The 20,120-nt window shown below is 34.9% G+C and overlaps 1 protein-coding gene across 4 annotated transcripts in view; it reads left to right on the forward strand.

The window, feature by feature from the left end:
- Positions 1-20,120, forward strand: part of LOC108560949 (solute carrier organic anion transporter family member 5A1-like) — a 101,565-nt gene that overhangs the window by 79,324 nt on the left and 2,121 nt on the right. Inside the window, exons 2-3 of one of the 4 annotated variants that reach the window (XM_017918682.1) lie at positions 7,924-8,032; positions 19,795-20,107. In XM_017918682.1, coding sequence (XP_017774171.1) covers positions 19,843-20,107 — 265 coding nt within the window. In that variant the 5' untranslated portion in view covers positions 7,924-8,032; positions 19,795-19,842. Of the gene's footprint in view, positions 1-7,923; positions 8,033-19,349; positions 19,494-19,794; positions 20,108-20,120 lie in introns of those variants that run through there. The other 3 variants (XM_017918683.1, XM_017918680.1, XM_017918681.1) reach the window with 3 other exon arrangements.

Raw genomic sequence — 20,120 nt, forward strand, 5'->3', positions numbered from 1 at the left:
AAATTTACAGTGGATCTCAATGTACTTTGGATTAAGAACTTGGTAAATCTCATTTTTATTTTTCCAAAACATTTGTTTAATGATGAGTAAATTTAATTTTACATTACATGGACATTTCTTTCCTCTTTACCATTTAATTAATACTTTATCCATTTTTATAATAACTATATATAAACATATATTTGTTTATATTATCTGCACGTTTTTAGAAGAACACACACGCTACTTATTTATTTGGGGACTTAGGGAGCATGGGAAAAGAAGGCAGAAAGATAAAGAAACGCTGAGACAGTCGAAATTTGTGTGTATCAGGTGGATTACAAGATTTTGATTTCTTATTTTTACATGTGCTATATAATATAATCAATTGTTAACTAAAGATAACTATAATTTTTGGATATTATAGAGAAGTACAATATTGTATATAGGGAAGTTGTGTCATTTTTTACTATGTCGAAAAATAACTGTTGTCACCTTGTCTCAAAGCAAGGAACTAGTGAAATACACTTAAAAAAAGGTTAAGAAACGTTGCTCTGACATATATATTGATGAAGTCCAAAGTATTATAAAATAAACTTATTTGTTTTCCTTGTTTTTATTTAATTTTTAACAACATTTATCATTTTGCCACAAATTTTGTGGACAAATTTGTCAACTATATAAAAAAAATCAAAATAAATAAAAATTATATTAATTTTAAGTATATTTCCCTTTTTAAAGTTCTCATTATGTCACAGATGATTATTATTTTTAATTTTGTTTGGATGTATCATTGTTGAGTCATTCCATATTATGTGGGGTTGCATTGTGTATTTCGTTTTGTTCTATTGTTGGCAAGATAGTAAGTTTGTAGCAGTCGGTGAGCCTCACCTACACTTCATTGATCTTTGTCTAATTGCATTTGGTTCAGTCCGCTGTACCCTACATACTCCAGATATGTAGTTTCAGTATGTGCATGTATCTCAATGTATTGTTTACAATAGCTTATGTACAAAATATCAGAAGTTTAGTTATACTTTTTGGAAGTTTACTTTACAAATGTTCATTGCTTTATTTTTCATCCAATTTTATAAATATTTTATCATTCAAATTTTGTCTATTAAGGTGAGTACACACTGCGTTAACATGTAACATTGCGTGTACTAATCTTCATATATTTTTTGGGATAATCTCTCAATTTTATTAGGTGTAAGCAGCATAGTGAAACTAAGATTTAAATTGACAGATTACGAATGATTTAAAAAAAAATTTAATCTATTATTTAACCTAAAATCAATATAGATTTGTTAATTCATCAATAAGAATAATACGGCTGCGCAATAAATAAATCCACTTCCGATACATTGCATTTTGATATATCCTCATAATCCGCATCAATGGTGAACGGGTTTTTAATCCACATTTTACTGCCGGAAAATATCGCCGTTGTTAATCCCAACAGATGTTCTTTAATTGCTACAGAATTTGCACCTGAAATATTACATTCAGGATATATAACATCCTTGTTTTGTTGCACCAATTTAAAAGTTTTTATTGCCAACGTTAAGTTTGTATTTCGACAAAAAAAAAGAAGGTCTTATTTGTTTGCCGGTCGAATCCCAATAAAACTTCGGCTCACACCAAAAGGTTTCTTCACCAAAGAATATCATAGTGATACTATCTACTATCTAATTCCTCGAACAATGCAACGAACCTTGTTAATCCCATAATCCGAAAATAAGCCAACTTAACTTCAGCGTTTTATATATAAATAAATAAATAAATGATGCGACGTTTTATACTTAAGTTATATAAAGAAAAAATTTAACAATGAAATTATATAATAATAGCATGTGCATTTAACATTAAATATTTGCTCATTGCTACTGTTCATGTACATTTTTAGAATATTTATGCAATTGTCTAATTTTTGATGACAAATAAAATATGCATAAACACATTTGTTTTTTTTTATACAAAAATTAATCAATTAATAAAAAAAAACTTTTATTTTAACAAAAAGTAAAAAGTCCAGATTTCAAATATTTTTATATATGGTTGAAATAATGAATTTTGATTATATGTACTTTATCCTAACTTCCGTATTTTGAATATATATATTTTAAGTATAAGACGCTTCTATCTATAAGACGCATTTGGGTAATCCCAAATCATGATAAAAGTAAGAATTGATTTTAATTAATTTAATCCAATTCGCCACAAACATTGGATTATCGTATAAAAAATTGAACTTTAGAAACATGTGACCTAATTGTATTATTCTTGCAGCGCACATTTACAAAGGAATTCTAGTTTCATTGTAGATTTTAATGTTTTCTCATTTCTTGCATTTGTTTCCACGTAACATTTCCTTCATACAAAAAGAGAATCAGGAAAATTGCGAATCTTTTCATATACTAATTTATTGTTTGTGCAATTCTGTAAGAGAAACAAATTATAATTACATACAAAAATAAGCTAAAACTGTTAATCCAATTAGTGCAGATTTACTATAGAATCCGTACTAATCGAAGACCACAATATTTGCAGTTTTAGTAAGCTTTTATAAAATAATAAAAATGTGGAAGTTTAAGAATCTTAGGGTTAAAACCACTTCAACTCAATGTAAAAATAGTAAGTGGTATAATATAAACTATACAAAAGTACTTGTTTAACAATGAGTAGACAACTAAGTACATAATGATGCGGTTTTTCTGTTGCATGGGACAACATTGGATTAGTGTTCGTAATCCGAAAGTGTAAAACGCCATAAATTTTGGCAGATTATCGGTGCGCAATAAAACATCTCGAGATTAAAAACGCAAATCCCGAAAAAGTACAATTCTTAAACGACGATAACACTGTTGTTATCTCTAATCCGTTCTTTTGCGAATCGTAAAAAAAATGACGATCAGACGAAATACTCGATAATCCAGGTAAATAAAACGAACGTCACCTGTTAGGAATCCGCGCAGAGTTACGTTACGCATCCGGATCTGGATTAACGAAAAAAGGGAGCAAAAATAAAGGTTTGGATATAATATTTGTAGCCGATTCCGGTGAGGAGAGGTAAAAACTTTAGGTTTTTTTTGATATATATATACGTGCACGCATGACCATATTGGGAAAGAGATGGAAAAGGTGTGTTTAGGTAAGAAATCCAAGTGAAAGAATGTTCAGGTTTTACGACGACAGCAAATAATAGTAAGCGGATTATCCCGCTTTTACCTGAGTTTAGACCGAAGTTAGGGTATCCATCAAATATAAATGGCCCTACGAGAAATATCTCGCTTGCCAGATTTAGAAAAGATTAGCGACGATAGGCAATAAATTCGAAATGGAAACGGCCGAACACTGGGATAGGTCAACAAGAACAACTACAAACAACGTGAAATTAGATGCCGCCCATTTCCTTTCTTCTTCCAGACCTAATAGTGAGGAGCTGGCGGATGTTCGGCTCGTCATGATTTACGAATTTTCGTAAATTATAGATGCATTCCAACGAAAGCTTACGAAATGCATTTACTGCCGATTATGTCTACAACATGCGCAATTACGTAACTACAGTAATACCGGCACGCAGTACGTTTTTAATTAAATAAATTTATACACAGTGGACACAAGACAGCAATACCTTATATAGTGCGGGTAATAATTATTCCGCACTGTTTGAAACCGGATTCTTCGAGGACTTTATAACAGCATAAAAATAAATTGCGCAAAGTTTTATAAAAGTGGTAGAAAGATTCATGGACTATGATGGGACAGGGGCAGTATTTTCTCTACTCACGTTAGTTAAGTTTTGTAAACTATCATACATTGATGGAGGTTCCGAATTTATATTTCTGTTTTTTTTTTGCGAGATATTTGGGTCGTGAATATCTCTCGGTCGCATTGATTTAAGATATCGTTAATCGATGCGATACTTGAAAATCTCGCGTTTCATCTCTAGCCGCGATTATTCACCAGATCACTCACATACTAATCTCGCTAATTACACGATAACACCTATGGCACGCAGCGAAGAGGTGCCTTAATCCGTGGACTACGTAACCGTTGTTTGCAAACGCGCAGAGCCGTCTCCTAGGATCTCACAGGTTAACCGATTCCTGAGCGGCTCATTATGCAAGATTAACGCAAATGTGCTAACCCCTCGGTACTCCTACGCCTACACATATCCCTACATTTCCAAAGTAATTGGAGAGCTTATATGCACATAATGAACCGTTTAACTAAATTCCGATGTAGCAGTGAATTATCATTTATTTCCTATCAAGTAAAACCATATATTTTTTTGTATTGCCAACTTCGAATCAAGTGATTATTGATACTTTGGGCCGTCTTATCCATTAGACACATTTCTTAGGGCCTACGAGGATATTTATTTTATCCATAAAAAAATTGAAATCAGAATTCATGAATACCTAACTAGTTGTTAAATAATTAATTCTTGTTTATTTTCTCAGATTCTTCAAAAGGTTATCACCAGAAGAATAAACAGTTTTTAAAAATGCCAATATTGGGTAATAACTTAATCATATTTACTTCATCTCAATTTCTATTTACTTTGAACTACTCGCATCTACACCATTGTTTACAAAATATAAGATACGTCTAGATGAAATAATTTTATATGTGTATTTAGGTTAAAAAATCGTCTCAAGGTCACGTTACCATAAGTCGTTGCATTAGACTGAAAACCAATTGCGAAGTCCTGTTACTTCCAATTAAGTAACCAACGATGACCTTGAAATCTTAATAACTATGACCTGTGATCTTTAAAAACAACCAAATTTTTTGCAAAACGCATACATTTGAGAGTTGTGAGTTAAATACTACTTTGTATGTAAAAATTCATATTTTTTTGATCCGCAATTAATGGGAGTATTAGCGCAACATGCAAATTCGGTCCATGAGATTGAGTCACCCGTCCTAATCCCGATTAGAAACGATTCCGTGTTATCATCGAGATGGCTGCCAGATTAAGCAGCAATATCCATTAGCGGAATGGTGATTGGGATCAAAAGAGACGAAACGGCGGCGATAATCAAAAGAAAATCGAAAATCTCGCTGATTGAGATTAGTGAGTGAGTTGTTGAAGGAATCAAAGCTTCGTGATGATCACTGCGATGGGGAATGGATTCAATGGATACACGTATTCCATGTTACATTATCGAAAAATATATATATATCTATGTGAAATTATGTGGTTATGAGGTGATTAGTTAAGTAATTACCGAAAACTTGTAGATATTATCCGCTCTAATTGCAATTAAACGTTACTTATCGCGTGGTTTAATTGTTTGATAATCGTATCTCTATTAAACTCAATAAATCAACTGATTGCGCAACAGCGTCGTTATAACGCGTACGCGTGCGTAGGCAACTTGAATTGCTGCAATATGTGTCCACGCTTGTCACAACCTACTTCAGATCCAATTCACCTCTTCTAGGTTGTCAAATTAATGGACCTACTAATTACATACACACAAGCTCATTTGATTCACTTTTTTTTTGTATATTAGTATTTTCTAAATAGTCAATTACTTGTATATTTACCGGACTAAACGAGGACTTTACAACCGCACAATAACAGACATCACTTAATCTCGCATCAGTTCAGATTCAAACTTCTAGTACGAATTGAAAATTTCAGCACAAACTAAATTTTTATTACGCAAAATAAATTCCAAAAAAAAAATTTTTTGTCTTTCCTACATATATGAACAATGAATTAAAAAATGTATGGAACAAAATACGTGGAACAAAAATATATTCATTCATAAATATTGTGCACCTTCTTTTTGAAACGAAAGCATACAACAATGTACATGTGTGCAGAATTAATTACAAAATAATAATAAATCCATAACAAAGCATATTCGTTGTTTTGAATTTCGTGCTTTATCATTTGTTGTCAGCGTAATAATTTTATGTAACTGAAATCTCGTAAATAGAGCTCGAAAATGTATGAATACGGCTTTTATTTTGAACATGTATGATTGTTTTTTTTTTCAATTGTTTTGCAATCAAAAAGAGTGATTTTATTGAATTCAACAACTCAGTTGTGGTTTTAATAATATACACCTCGGGTTCGATCAGTCCGGATTTACTGATTGAAATTTTTTAAAACGACATTAAATTCAAAATTGACATTTCTATCTTTGAGGATTATTTTTGCATGTATTTAGTTCCTCGATTTGGTTTAAAAATTTCAAAACAAACTAAATATTACTTCAGCAAAATTTACTATACAAAAGTGTCAATTTTGAAGGAATTACTCAGGAATTGAATCCGGATTCAAATAGTACGGTGAAACTGATTTTTGTAGAATATAAAAAGCGCGCGTTTTTTAAATGAATATTAGTTATTAACAATTATAATACTACGATTCTAGACCGATTTTTATAAATACATAACAGTTATTAAAGTTATATAAATTCTTATTTATTATGCATTGATAAAACGTGTTTCTTTTTTGGTTAAACTATCTAACACAATATAATAAAGGTAATAATAACATTTGGTTACTCACCCGCATTGTTATTTAACAGATACACAACATATTTTGTTATGATTTTATTTTTTTTAAATTTATAACTTGCAGATGACAGCTCTCAAACATACATGTATAATGTTTGTAAATCTGATTAAAAACTAGATGCAATAATAAATCTTATCTGGGATGATAGATTAAATCGAATTATAAATGGAATGAGTAATTTCGGAATTATCCAATCATTGAAGGAACGAACATAAAATTTAAAAAAAAAACGATTTTTTTAAACTACAGCGCTAAAGTTTACATAACTTTTAGCAAATTTTTACAAACTATATTTACAATATTAATTAGAATATTGAATATGAAAATAAATTATTTTATATTAAAAAAAAGTTTAGAAATTGCTTTATTTGTTCTAACGGAAGTATGTTTAGATTAAAACCTATGTCGGCATTTAAGTAATTTTTAATTGCACGTAATCTGATTGGAGTTATGAGATTAACGTGTGATTATTTTAATTAAAGTATAATCTCAATTACAAATATGAAAATAAATAAATGAACGAATAAACCTGTGCATGTGGGTATTTAAAAATCTTGGAATAAAAATTAAATCGGTATCAGGATTTATCATTATTTACAAATGTGAAAAATGTCGTCCCATTCTTAAACTGAGATTAGTATTTAAGTTCAAAACAAAAACAATAAATTTATAAATCGCCAGACGGGAAAGATTATAATATTTTTTATGATATAATTACCAAACACCTAGTGAATCCGGACTGATCGAAGCTAAACTATGCGAAGTATTAATGATATTTTTTTTCACATTTAAATTACAAATTAATGTGGGATAGAAGATTAGCTATAAATCAGTGATTCTCAAACTTTTTTGTCCGCGACAATCTTTTGTACATACAAAAGTTTTTCTGATCCCCTTTTGGACATACAAAGTTTTTGCGAATGAGTATAGTAGAAAAACAACTAGGATTGATCTGTCATTATTTTTTTGCGACCCCTTGAGGATCTCTTTAAGTAAGAAGTAGACTACGAAAGTCTTTAAAATCTACAAAGAAAACGGCGTTTTCTGAATATATAATTATGTAGGAAAGTAAAAGTATTAGAATATGATGTAAAAATCTTTGACCAAATCACCTGTGTGAGATTACACTAGATTGGAAACGCCTTGACGCACTTCGAGCTAGGAAAAGGAAGTAATGCGCGAGTGCATCCATAATACTTTGCAAATGGGACGGAAAGTAGATGGGTTTTGGATGTTTTGAAGTTTCCTGAAAGGTATTTTAAAAAGTTGCGCCGCAGCAGCAGCTCTGCTATATTCCACCATATTAAGTGTTTTTGTCCTTCCTCGCCTTTTTCTCTTTGTCTTTCATTATTATAATATTTTATTTTTGATTTTCTTTTGTTTCTTCTTTATTCTTCCAGCCGAAAGTTGCTAAGTAAAATGGGCTTTCCGACAGATCTTGCGATCGACCCTACCTCCCCACGAGCGACTAACAAATTGAGTTCCATCTCTTAATGCCGAGGCCCGTATGTAAGTACCGAGTAATATACTTAGCCTTACTAATTGTTGCATAGCGTATAGCGATAATAAGTCCCGCTCCGGCTCTTAGACAGACTCAATCGCTCTGCCTTTGTGATACACTTCGGACATTATTATTGAAGGCTAATGGATTTTAAGAAGGGTTGACACTGTCTTCCCGGCTCGACTTCAATGGGGGTGGCCAGAGACAAGTAATAAGCCGTCCCCGACTCCCCAAACCTTCGCAACCCTCGACCCAACCACCCCCCGAACATCTATATCTCCGTACAATACATTCTTTATGTACGTAATAAGCCAATCTTAATTGGAAAGGGTTTTTGTGTTTTTCTCTAAATGTAAATTTAAATGAAAGAATTAAGGAAAACGCGGAGGAGACTTGATTGTGTTCGTTTTCATCTTATATTTTTTTTTTCACTGGGGAAAGGATATATAGGTATGTATATATATATATATTAAGTTGGAATGGGGAGAGAAAGGGCGGGCAACCCCTTTTCTGCCGCCGCCGAGATATTAAATAAGGCACAACTCAATTACGGCAAATTGATATTGACCATATATCCAGCAGGTGCCTGCCGAAAAGCTTTCAACCGGGAGGACTAATTAAACCGTGTGCCGTGTCTTCGATGATCACATTTTCCCGAAACTCGCTTATTCGTACAGCATACTTCCGCCCTAGCGTCCACATTCCCATTGTACTCGTTAGAAAAAAAAAATGTCACTAGCCGCTGCCCTTTGCTTTTGTTTAACTTTTGCTCATTTTTCTTTCGCCGCTGAAAAAGTCTGTATTATTTAGCAAATTGAGCGATTACTATTCTTTTGATGTTAAAGCCATTAAATTTCGCAACGTAATTGAATGCAAGCAGGATAAAGGAGGGTGGTTCTATGTACAGACGTACCCGGGGCTTGAATGACGGTCGGTATTGGAGTGTCTGGATGGTTCGATTCGCGTAAATATACGATATTGGTGGTAATACAAGTGTTCTCTGGGGGCGCTCTCTTATGGTTTGAGCGCCTTAAAGGAGTCGCATTCAGGCAATAACATTTGAAAACTACAAATCACAACCGATCCTTGAAAATCTACCCCCGGCGCGCGGCCGCGCTAAATATATGAAATATTGTTATGGCTTGTACTTCAGTACGCGGCGCTGCGGAATTCGGGCGAACTTTATTATCCTGGAATTCAATGTATTTATGTCTGCGCTGTAGAAAATTCCCTTTTTCAAGACACATCAAATGAGCTACAGGGGACGATTATTTATTATTATTAAAATGTATTGAGGGATTAGTCTTTTCTGTGTACGCGGGGGTGGGTGTGAGAGGTGCTGTGCTGTGTCCTCTCTTTAAGGTCGCGTCGCGTCGTTTCTTTCCATCTCTCCTTTCTCTTGGGCAACCAAAGCGGATTCGCGACTATACGCGGTATACGAATTAAATCGAGAGCGTGCAAAAAGGACGAAGAAGGAAGAGGACGAGAGAAGAAAAAAATATGAGAGCGACGAGGAGGATGAGGAAAAAAGCTGGAGCGAATAAAGAAAGAAGCAAAGCAGAAGGAGATGCAAGAAAACGTGTATGGGCAAATGACTGGGGTGTACTGAACTGAAATCTTAGCAATTAGTTCCATCAAAGATGCTTTTTGCCGTTGCGCGCGAGACGAAGATTTTTCCGATTCAGAGGCAAATCATTAGTAAAGTTTATCAGTGATTATTTAGGATGCTTTGAAGTTTCGCATTATGTTCTTCCATCGCGACGATCAATCGAGACAGAGCAGAAAACTCGGAAAAGGCCTTCCTTTTTAAATGCCTTTTTTTATATTTCTTTTATTTATTTTTACCCTGAAAACCCCGGGACCGCAGCCACGGCGACAGCTACAACCGCCAACCCAGTTCGCGCGGTGCCGCCACCGCCCCCGCCACCCAATATTTTATATATTTATTTTGATTATTTTCTCATTTTTTTTTCTTCTTCTCTCTCTCTCCATTCGTATGCCTTCGCTGTGTGTATCTTATCGTTTGTGATAATGGTATGCATCGATTGCGATCGCCTAATGCGCCGCTCCCCGGGAAATATTTGATGCTAATGGTTGCAAAGTAAGGGTAAGAGAGTTTCCTTTATACTCCCACGTCTAACTATCGTATTAAGGAAATTCACGTGGTAGCAATTAAATAATCCCTTCAAAGCAAGAGCCGAATAAATACCTTGGGGAATATCTCGGGAGCTACTAGCTCGGTCTGCTCTATACTGATGCTGCTGATGTCTAGAGAGACAGAGAGATATTATAATGTGGTTCCCAGGAATATTACATTCAGCGACATCGCCCACTCGCCTTTTCCTCTACCTCTTCCTCTACCAAACATCCGACAAAGAGCTACCAAAGTTTTAGTTTTTTTTTTACTACCGAAAATCAGTAAACTTTCAACGATATCCAAAGAGAAGCAAATGCATATCAAAATCACTAAAGCTAAAACAACATTCACAACATTTCTAAACCATTATTATTATATTTTCTACCATTATTTACAAAAATGCACAAAAAGATTTCCCAATATACAAAAAATATTCTTTTTCGTAATATTTGAAAATTACAAAAGTGACAAAAATATTGCACATATATCTTCATTATTTTAGTCTGTTTGAAAATATTAATACAAAATTAATTGTATTGTTGTAATAAATATTATTATTAATAAAAAAAAATAATTAAATTAAAAAAATCAGTAAACTAATAATAAATGTAAAGTATAAATATATAAAAGTTGTTATAAAATTGAATAAAAGGTATTGAATACGTTTAAACGCTTAAATTTAAGTAGATTATAACATTCATCATTATTATGGGTGCATTATATTCGCATTTATTCCGATATCTGTTCCGATAATGAGATGCTCAGACTCTCATTTAATACAGCTAAAGAAATAAAAAAAAAACACACTAAGAATTAATTTGATTTAAGATTCATTAAAAATACATTAAAATCGTTTACAAGATATAAGTTTTTATGTGCATTGAAACACAAAATTTAACTACTAATTAGTATATATGTAACGTTTGTATATATACAAAATTTTAAATACAATAGGTTTTTATATAGTTATAGGGATAATAGGTTAAACAAGGTCGGTTTAAATCTCTTGGGTATTTCCTTTGTAACCGTGGAGACTGAGAATGAAGCCAAATGCATCATCGATACGTTTCATCCAAGATCAATATGTAATATGTTAAGAGTACTTATGGAAATACCTATTATATACTTAAAAAAATGCAATGTAAAATAATAACATAAATAATGAATGGAAATAGCAATTGCTATTTTCACTATTTACTTCTCCTTATTTACCGAGACAGATCAGTTTTATTTATTGGAAACTTGTCGATATTTATTCTTTTTAAAATTAAACATATAATACAAAATAATTCAGTATGTTTAAATGTAATTAATTTTGTTTTAAAAATATGTATAAAAATGTGTTGATGATCGGATAGTACTCAAAAACTGTATGCACTTACTAAACACTAGAATCGTGTTCGCTTTAAACAAGCGTATGTTCTATGTGGAAATATGTATTACACTTGAAACAAAAAAATATGGTAGTATTATTTTTTTTTTAGAAATTTGCTAAATTAATCCATTTATTTAGTTTCACATAAAATGAAACCTAATATTAATATAATTTAATAAAAATTATTAGTTTATAGTGAATTTAAATTATAATGTAATTACGATATCTAGATTTAGTTGTTTTTGATATGTTTATCTCAAGTAAAATTATTATGTTTCTTGTTGTAATGGAGGGAATAAAGAATGAGGGAAACTTTTTCGTTTGCATAGCGAAGTGATCGTCCGAGAATCGCATTGCGATCGACCTTATGACCCTGTACGTCTTCTGGTATCTTGTAGAAAGATACGAGAGACGACAACAGCGAATTGATTTATCTGGATCGCCCGGCGCATCCGCCATAAATCTCTTCTCCCGAAACTTTCCCGTTCCATCTATCTCGGATGCAAATGAGATAATCTGTATAAACAAGTATTGCTCTCTGCCGCTGTGTGTTTTCGATACATCCCGAATTCGTTTTGATTTAGTGTCTGTCCACAGTCGAGCCAAGCGATTTTTGCTGGCAAACTGTGTGCGATTCCACGACTCGACTCGAGTCGACTTCGTTCATTAAGCCCGGTGGATTTGGGTCCGTTTCGGAACGGAACATTGGTTTCTGGTGCAAGAAGAGGGAAGATCCTTAGCGTCAGCGATTTATGGCATTTGCCATTCGACTCGGGGAAGCTCTCTTATTCCGACTTCATTCTAAGCCATTCGGGGGCTTAAAAGTTAATGTATACGAAAAATAACCCCGAGATACAAGAAGAATGAGAACGGAATTTTCTTTAAATTCATTAATTTCGCGGTGGCGGCGGCTTCTACTGCGGCGGCGGCGGCAGCGGCGATTGCGGTGCTGAGATTCCACGCGACGGGTCGAGGGGTGGCGGCCGCTACCGCTACCGCCGCCGGCTCAGGAGATTAAAATGTCGTTTTCGTTGCGACAGCTTTAGTGCTTTCTAATATTCCGCCCGTAAATAACCTAAAAAGAAAACGCGATGATAGAGTCTACTTAAGCGGCGATTGTTATGCAAAACGGGCGCAGGGCCCAAATCACCACCTGTTCATCGTTCATCCTCATCAAGGGACTTCTTTGCGAACGCGAACCCAATCTTTTGTTATTTTCTCCTATTTTCAGGCATTACCGGGGGTTCTCTGGCCTGGAAAGAATAGCCATCTAAAGGGTTTTAATGCCGTATTTAGAATAATTGCTGCCATATTTAAGCCTCTCGGAATAAAGACTTTGGCGCCTCCCACCGAGTGCGCCATCCGCAGACCCCCGTGCCCTATCTCTTCCTCCTTCGGAGCATTACGCGCCCGCACCGCCCCACTTCGTACCCCGCGCTATCCAGTAAACAGTACAGCAGCTCCCGTTGTCCGCTTCATATGCGCCTCTTAATTTATTACCGTGTCTTCGTCAATCCTGCTACCCTCGCTTTATTTCTACTCCCGGCCAAATAACTATCCCTCTTCAAAGGGTTCCGAGGCTACTGAATTGTCTTTTCTCTAATTCGCATTAATTGTTATGCAAGGTTAAGCAAAAGCACACAGCATTTTCTTTAACTACATAAATTATTATCATTGGCTTATATTCTTTATATTTATTTCACAATTTTATCACAAATTACATTGCGTAATATAGTTAGGTCTTTCGTGAAAACCTGAAACAAAATTTACATACCCTACAAAAAAAGACAAATTATTCCGTTGAAATTTGAGGATTCAGGAAGTAATAGTGCCGGAAAAGTTTGGAAACCCCTGAATTAGATAAACATTCTTAGCGGATTAGTGTTAAAATTATAATCATAATAACGAATTTAAACTTTTATATTTCTAGATTTATCGAGTTTACCTTTAAATATATCAAAATAGTATTTTTTAGATCAAAATATTATAATTACTGCAATTTCTCGCATAATGTAGTATCCTGTTTAAAACCGGACTAATCGAGACCTTTATAATTGCATTTTTAAGAAAATAAAAGTAACTTATCAAAGATCATCAATAATTTTCTTCAATTAAAATTGTTTGTATATGTATTAATATATGTCTGTACAAAAGTCTAGATAATGTCTTAAAAATTGATCTTTTTTCAAGCTTATTAAAGTAAACTCAATACTACACCAATATTTTGACATGCAAAAAAAAAACATATACAAATCCTCAATCTTTGCATCCCAAGGAAATCTCCATTGTTGGTGGGGTAACAAGCTTTGTGGATAATAGGCATGCTTACCGTTTTGTTAACTTTGAGCCTCAAAGGAAGGTTCACAAAATATTTCCATGAGGTTAATTGCGTTTGTATGTATACAAATATTGTGTACAATTGTGTATAATTTTCAAATTGCATTTGCAAATAAAAATATATATAATAGTGCATCTAATTAATATTATACATTACATTACATAACTTAGTTACGAATCCTATTCATTACGCGTTGTTAAGGCAAAATCGATAACGTGCGAACACAGGAAAATTTGCAGTGTTTATAGAGTTTGTTGTTATACACTGTTGTGTACATAATGAAATTAGTTGTTATTTAAAATTGACTTATTTTTCACTTAACTTTTTTGTGTTTTTATTAATGATTTATTCTCTTCATTTTTTTTGTTAAGTATATAACAAATATTGTTCTTAATATAACAATAATATTATTTAGATAAAACCAACTTGTTTTTCCCAGGCAATTGTTATTTTACATTAAATTATATTATATTTGTTTTTTTTAAATTATTTATAAATTGTTAAGTAATATCACAAAATTACTAAAATTTACGTACTTTAATTAAACTTCAATTTATTTATTTACACTTCAAATCTGCATACAAAAGTTATATTAATTAAAAAATAATAAATTAATTGATATTATTGTAAAATCTAAGAATGTTCTGTAACTGAGATATTCAAAGACTTCATACTTGCATACTGATGAATCCCATTTCTTATCAGTTTTATCTCCTATAGATTAATTAAAAATATATTTTTAACCTTGTAAACATAGTAAACATTAATTGTAGGAATATGCATTATATTAAATAATTACTTGACCTTACATCACTTATTTTATAAAAAAAAAATCGTAAACTATATAATATATATTATTTACATTTTTTGTTAACACAATGAGTGTAAGTTTGAATATCATATATATTTTGGACTTTAACATAACATGTTGCTGTTTTCGTACTTTAAATATGATCAAAAGTTAATAATTATACGGTTGAATAAGTTACAAATTGTTTATTTTTATGTGGTTTAAAGTCCTCGGTCAATCCGGTTTCAAACAGTGCGGGATATTGTCTTTACCACTATTTAAGGTATTGCTGTAAAGACCAAAATATTTACTCAAATAATAAATGTGTAGAAAATAGCTACTGTAAACATAAATATATCATATCACAATTCTCAGAATGTACAACTTCATTAACATTAAATAAATAATAATAAAACAAATGTAAAGCATATTTGATTTGCAATTATTATGATTAATTACACTTATTATTTTTTTTATATTTATTTACATTTGGTATTTTGTCAAACTATTGCAATATTTATTACTATTAGCTATTAGAATGATGTTAATAATAATCCTATACTTAAGTATGATTCACTACTTAAATATTTTCATATCCATTGTAAGTCGACTGGTTTAGCTCTAAGTAAACACGATCAAACAATTATTTCCAAGAAAATCAATCCATATTTTTAATTTATTGCTGTTAATTATACTTTCTTACCTTGATTATATAATAAATTAATTGGATTTAGTCATTTTACAAAAATTAAGTAAATTACAAATCACTTTTCAAACTCAGAAACTTGTTCTTACAGAAATAATTACAGACAAATAATGAAATTAAAAAAAAACTTTACTACCAAATATTTATTATATTATTAAATAGGGCACGTTCTCGATTAGTAAATAGCAATCAGAATACATTTTCGTATTGCACGTTCTTCTTATGTTTGTACACGGTATTTGCTAAATAATTAATACATGTGCTAGTGTTAATTATAAGTTAATAAAAAAATGTATTTTTAATCAAAATGATGTAAGAAGCGATGCAAATTGATAATTGATTGCGATGTGAGATTCCGATGCTAGACAGGAGTAATTCGGATACTGGCGTATTTCATAAATTATGCGAGAGATGAGAAAAATGAATCAGCCGGATAAGTGGTTTGGAATTGGAGCAGCGTTCGGATTAGGCGTAATGAGGAGGAAAAGCAACAGGAAGGGGATGGAGAAACAGAAGTAAGAGGATAAAGGGGGAGAGGCAAGGGTCACGGTTGCGGGATCCGTTATCCTCGGAGCGAAGGATCGGCAAGGACAAGCAGATATTAATTATTCGTACGATTGTGGCGGAAGATGAAGATGGTGATGGATCCGCGGTTCCGGCACCCCGAACTACCGCCCCCCGTTCTCCCGCAACGGATCTGCATTCGATAATCCTCTTGCGGCGGGCGTTTGAACCGCCTCTCCTAAGACGCCGAGCGACACGCGACGGTTTAAGATCTAGACAAGGTAGGATCCGATGCTAATGCTTTTGCCGTGCTCTGCGGCACCGCAAGGGAGCGAGAATTAATTCGGCTCAGCCCGGTATTATACTTAATATGCGAAAACACATTTGGCTAATTCCAGAAAGACAATGTCACTCTACCGTGAAAGCAGCATCCTGAACCTGTGGAGGAGGAGGAGGAGAGAATACTTCGCCGGTTGTGGGATCTCTCGCATCCATCTGATATGATCTGAAACCTGATATACTGGTACTGTTGACTATGGGATCACGATTTTGACGTTGCGAAAACAATTACGCAACACGCCGGACCTCGGAGATGTGCAAAATCATTATGTTTGTAAATGACTGCGTCAAGGAGACGGGCCTTGCACTAATAATATTAAAACAAGCAAACGCCGCCGCCGCCTCCGACTACGATGATGATGATGATGATAATGATGATGATGTAGGGGCGAAGGAGGGCGCAGGTAGCCGTAGAGGGACGGAGGAGATCTGATGGCCGTAATGCTTCGGTAATTTGCTTGTATGATGGAGCGCGGCAGGTTAATTTTGCTAATAAAGTCCTATGCTGCATGGACCAATATTTACTTAACTAGAGTTAGTTGACATATTCGCATAGCCGCAGCGGAAGGTAAATTACAAAATTTCCACTCGAGAGGAATAAAAATGCTTCTTGTTGAAGCATCAAAGCGACGTACCGCAGAATCTATATCCAATCATGCGGCAGCCACTTTGGGTAATTGACATCCTTCTGCCCCGAAATGCAAAAACACACACACATATATGCACATCCCTATATATATACACACACAAACATACACGTAACGCTCAAACCTATACTTACGCACGCACACACGCGCCCTCCCGTACTTGGGGTGGAGGGCATTTAATCTGCCGACAAACATGATTAAACGGACGGGGGAGTTGATGCCGCAAAAGACAGCCCTGAAAACTGGATGGGGATGGCTCAAGCTTCTTCCCCCATGGCTCTCTGGACCCTATCAACGGACCCGAAAATAAATAGACGCGACATAGCTTATACTCATCACCGATTACAGCCGTATCCGGATAACCTCTTTGCAACTCCGGTTACGCAACTCCGACGGGATTACCATACGCTTCGCTTTTTGCTCTAAGCTCTACTTACCTGCACTCGTATTACAGCACTCACTCTTTCATACTGCTTAACCATACTAATGACTAACGAAATATTATTATTATATAATCCTTAAATAAATCAAAATAATAATAAACATTATTTTTATTAAAAGTTTAGTTGTTACATCATGAATATTTGCGAGGAAGGATTTATTATTTGTTAATATTTATATTTTTTAAGTTTAACATACATCTACTATGATATTGCATACAAAGTTGGTGTAATGGTTATGTAAGTATATAACGTATAAACTTTTTGAATAGCCCAATACAATAAGGAATGGTTATATAGTTTAATATGAATATGGAAAAATGGAACGATATAAATAGGTTCGAGACTCGGTGGGTGTTCTGAGTTTATATGATTGCAGTAGAATAAATAGAAGTACTCTGGGATTGGGGGAAGGTTTGTTAAAATTGATTCCCGTGTGTAGCATGCATGCGTTTCTGAGCTCGTTGATCAAAATAAACACAAGTCGCATCTGCGGTAATAAAAGCGGCCGCGTCGCTGCCGCTACCTCCAACTCCAACGCCGCCCCCCATCATCCCCCATCTTCCTCTCAGCTTTCCCCAACCCCCATAAATAAGGGGGCCGATCATTTACCATATTATTCCGCTCCGCAATTTCGCCAGATTCTTCTCGCCGTCCTATTCCTCTTCATCTATATAGATATATACATATATATATATATATTTTTATCGCCGTTTCGACAAGGGTTACTTTCTTTAAGTCCAAGGGAGGATCGCGACCCGCCACTAACGAACCTGCTATTTTTCATTACGTGCCAAGATTAAGTTGGTGAACGTGATCAGATTTGATCTTGGTCGGTGGCGGCGATGATGGCGGCCGCGGGGTCCATTTAACCCCCTTCCGAGAGCCATTATACTTTTTAAGCCCCCCAATCTTCACTTAGCTTTAGTTCGGAATCGCAATTTTTACCGCGACGGCACGTCTTAGCAGCGCTCGAACGCCGGAGCAAATGCTTAAATCAACACGAAAAATAAGTTATTCAAATTAAAAATGTAATTTCAGCGTGCAGCGAAGTTATTACATTTTAATCCTCGTGCCTCGCGCGATGAAGACGGTGAAGGCAGAGGCGGAGGCGGCGGAGACGGCGCCCGTTAATGCCTGAGACTGTTAAAAATATTAAGCGACCGGAACAAATCGGGGGACCGACGGCCCCACGGTCTTCGGGCGAACGGAATACATTAGACGCGATAACCGACCGAAAGAGTTGCCGATGACGCCCACCACCCCCCCGAACCGCCACAGCAGACTCAACCACCGCCAACCCCCTTGTGTCCCCTCCGCCACCTCCGCAACAACCGCAGGATCCGAGTGGAAGAATTACGCAACCATTATACAAGGATTACTGCAAAATCGAGTGGGGTGGTGATGCCCGACCTCCGGCATTGTCTCGGACCGAGCCGCTCGTAAGAGGAAAAGATCGAGTAAATATTCTTCTTCGTCTAATTCCACGCAATGTGCCATAAGACTATTAAAACTCTAAACGCAATGCGAGCCGGGCTTTCATTATTTGTAATCTGACGGGGACTTATGGAAAAAGTTTCCATTTATTTTTAATTCCACCCTTTTATTATTGAAACCTCCACCCCCGAAATGAAGAGACGCGAACAAAAAAAAAGATATATATACACACAGAGAAACAAGAAAGCAAGACGAGTAGCGGGAGGAAAAATAAATAAACGAAAATCCCGCCTCGGCCTCCTCCCCGCCGCCTCCGCCCACCCCTCGCATAAAGAATAAAGAGGAAAATGCAGATATATATTGTATACATAAGAAGGGGGTGCAGAACTGAAGCGCAATCCATCCCCAGGTGACTAGAAAAGGCTTTTCATAGTGAGGACAAAAACTATATATGTATATATATATATATTTGATTTGGTAATTGAAGCATGAACATCGTATACACACTTACAACTATATATGTATGTGTATATATATTTCTATAAACATGCACGTACACACGTAAAGATGCAAACAGGCCACGCAGGCCCAAATGATTTTTTTATATAATGCTCGGTTGATGAATGAATAGGTTCTAAAGTAGAGGAGTACTTATTGCGTTAGTGTGCCGCCCACAAACTAACACTAACATAACTTCCGATTGTCAATTTGGTGAATTTCTTGCGGTGCGAGCTACAGAGCATCCGAAAAACTAAGGTTCGTTGTTGTTGTTATTGCAAAAAAGCATTTATTTACATGAGTTAAGTGATAGGAAAAGAGAGCAAACCGTGAAAACAAAATAACAGTTGAGTGCGTGTATGTGTGTATACATGTATGGGTGAAAGATAGTGAATGTGTGAGAGAGGAGCAAACGGAGATTAAAAAACTGCGGCTTAATTAAATTTATGACCCTTTTTCCCCATTTAAAGCAATCACTTTGAGTTTAAATCAACGCATTCAAGTTATGCTTTGCATATACCGCGAGCGCGACATAATTCTTGTATTTATCGTTCGGAAGTTGATAGTGGCCTATCAACGAGGATTCTGGAAGCTAGTGTAACACGCGATGGCTGGGAAGAGGAGCATCGTCGATGGCGTAAGACAGGATGAGGAGACACTCTTCAAGAACGGCGCGCCACCGACGCTTAACGACGAGACGACCTGCGGTTTTTGGGTATTCAGAGGTTCTTTCCTGCAGCCGTTCGCCAACAAAAAGGCTTACGTCTTCCTCTACGGTATCCTAGGTTGCATGTTCTCAGCCTCATACGCTTACCACAACGGAACTATAACTACACTCGAAAAGCGTTTCAAAATACCCAGCCGAACTACAGGTACGAGAATATA

Source organism: Nicrophorus vespilloides, unplaced genomic scaffold (genome assembly GCF_001412225.1).
Source record: "Nicrophorus vespilloides isolate i.1.1-1 unplaced genomic scaffold, Nicve_v1.0, whole genome shotgun sequence".
NCBI classification, from domain to species: domain Eukaryota; kingdom Metazoa; phylum Arthropoda; class Insecta; order Coleoptera; family Silphidae; genus Nicrophorus; species Nicrophorus vespilloides.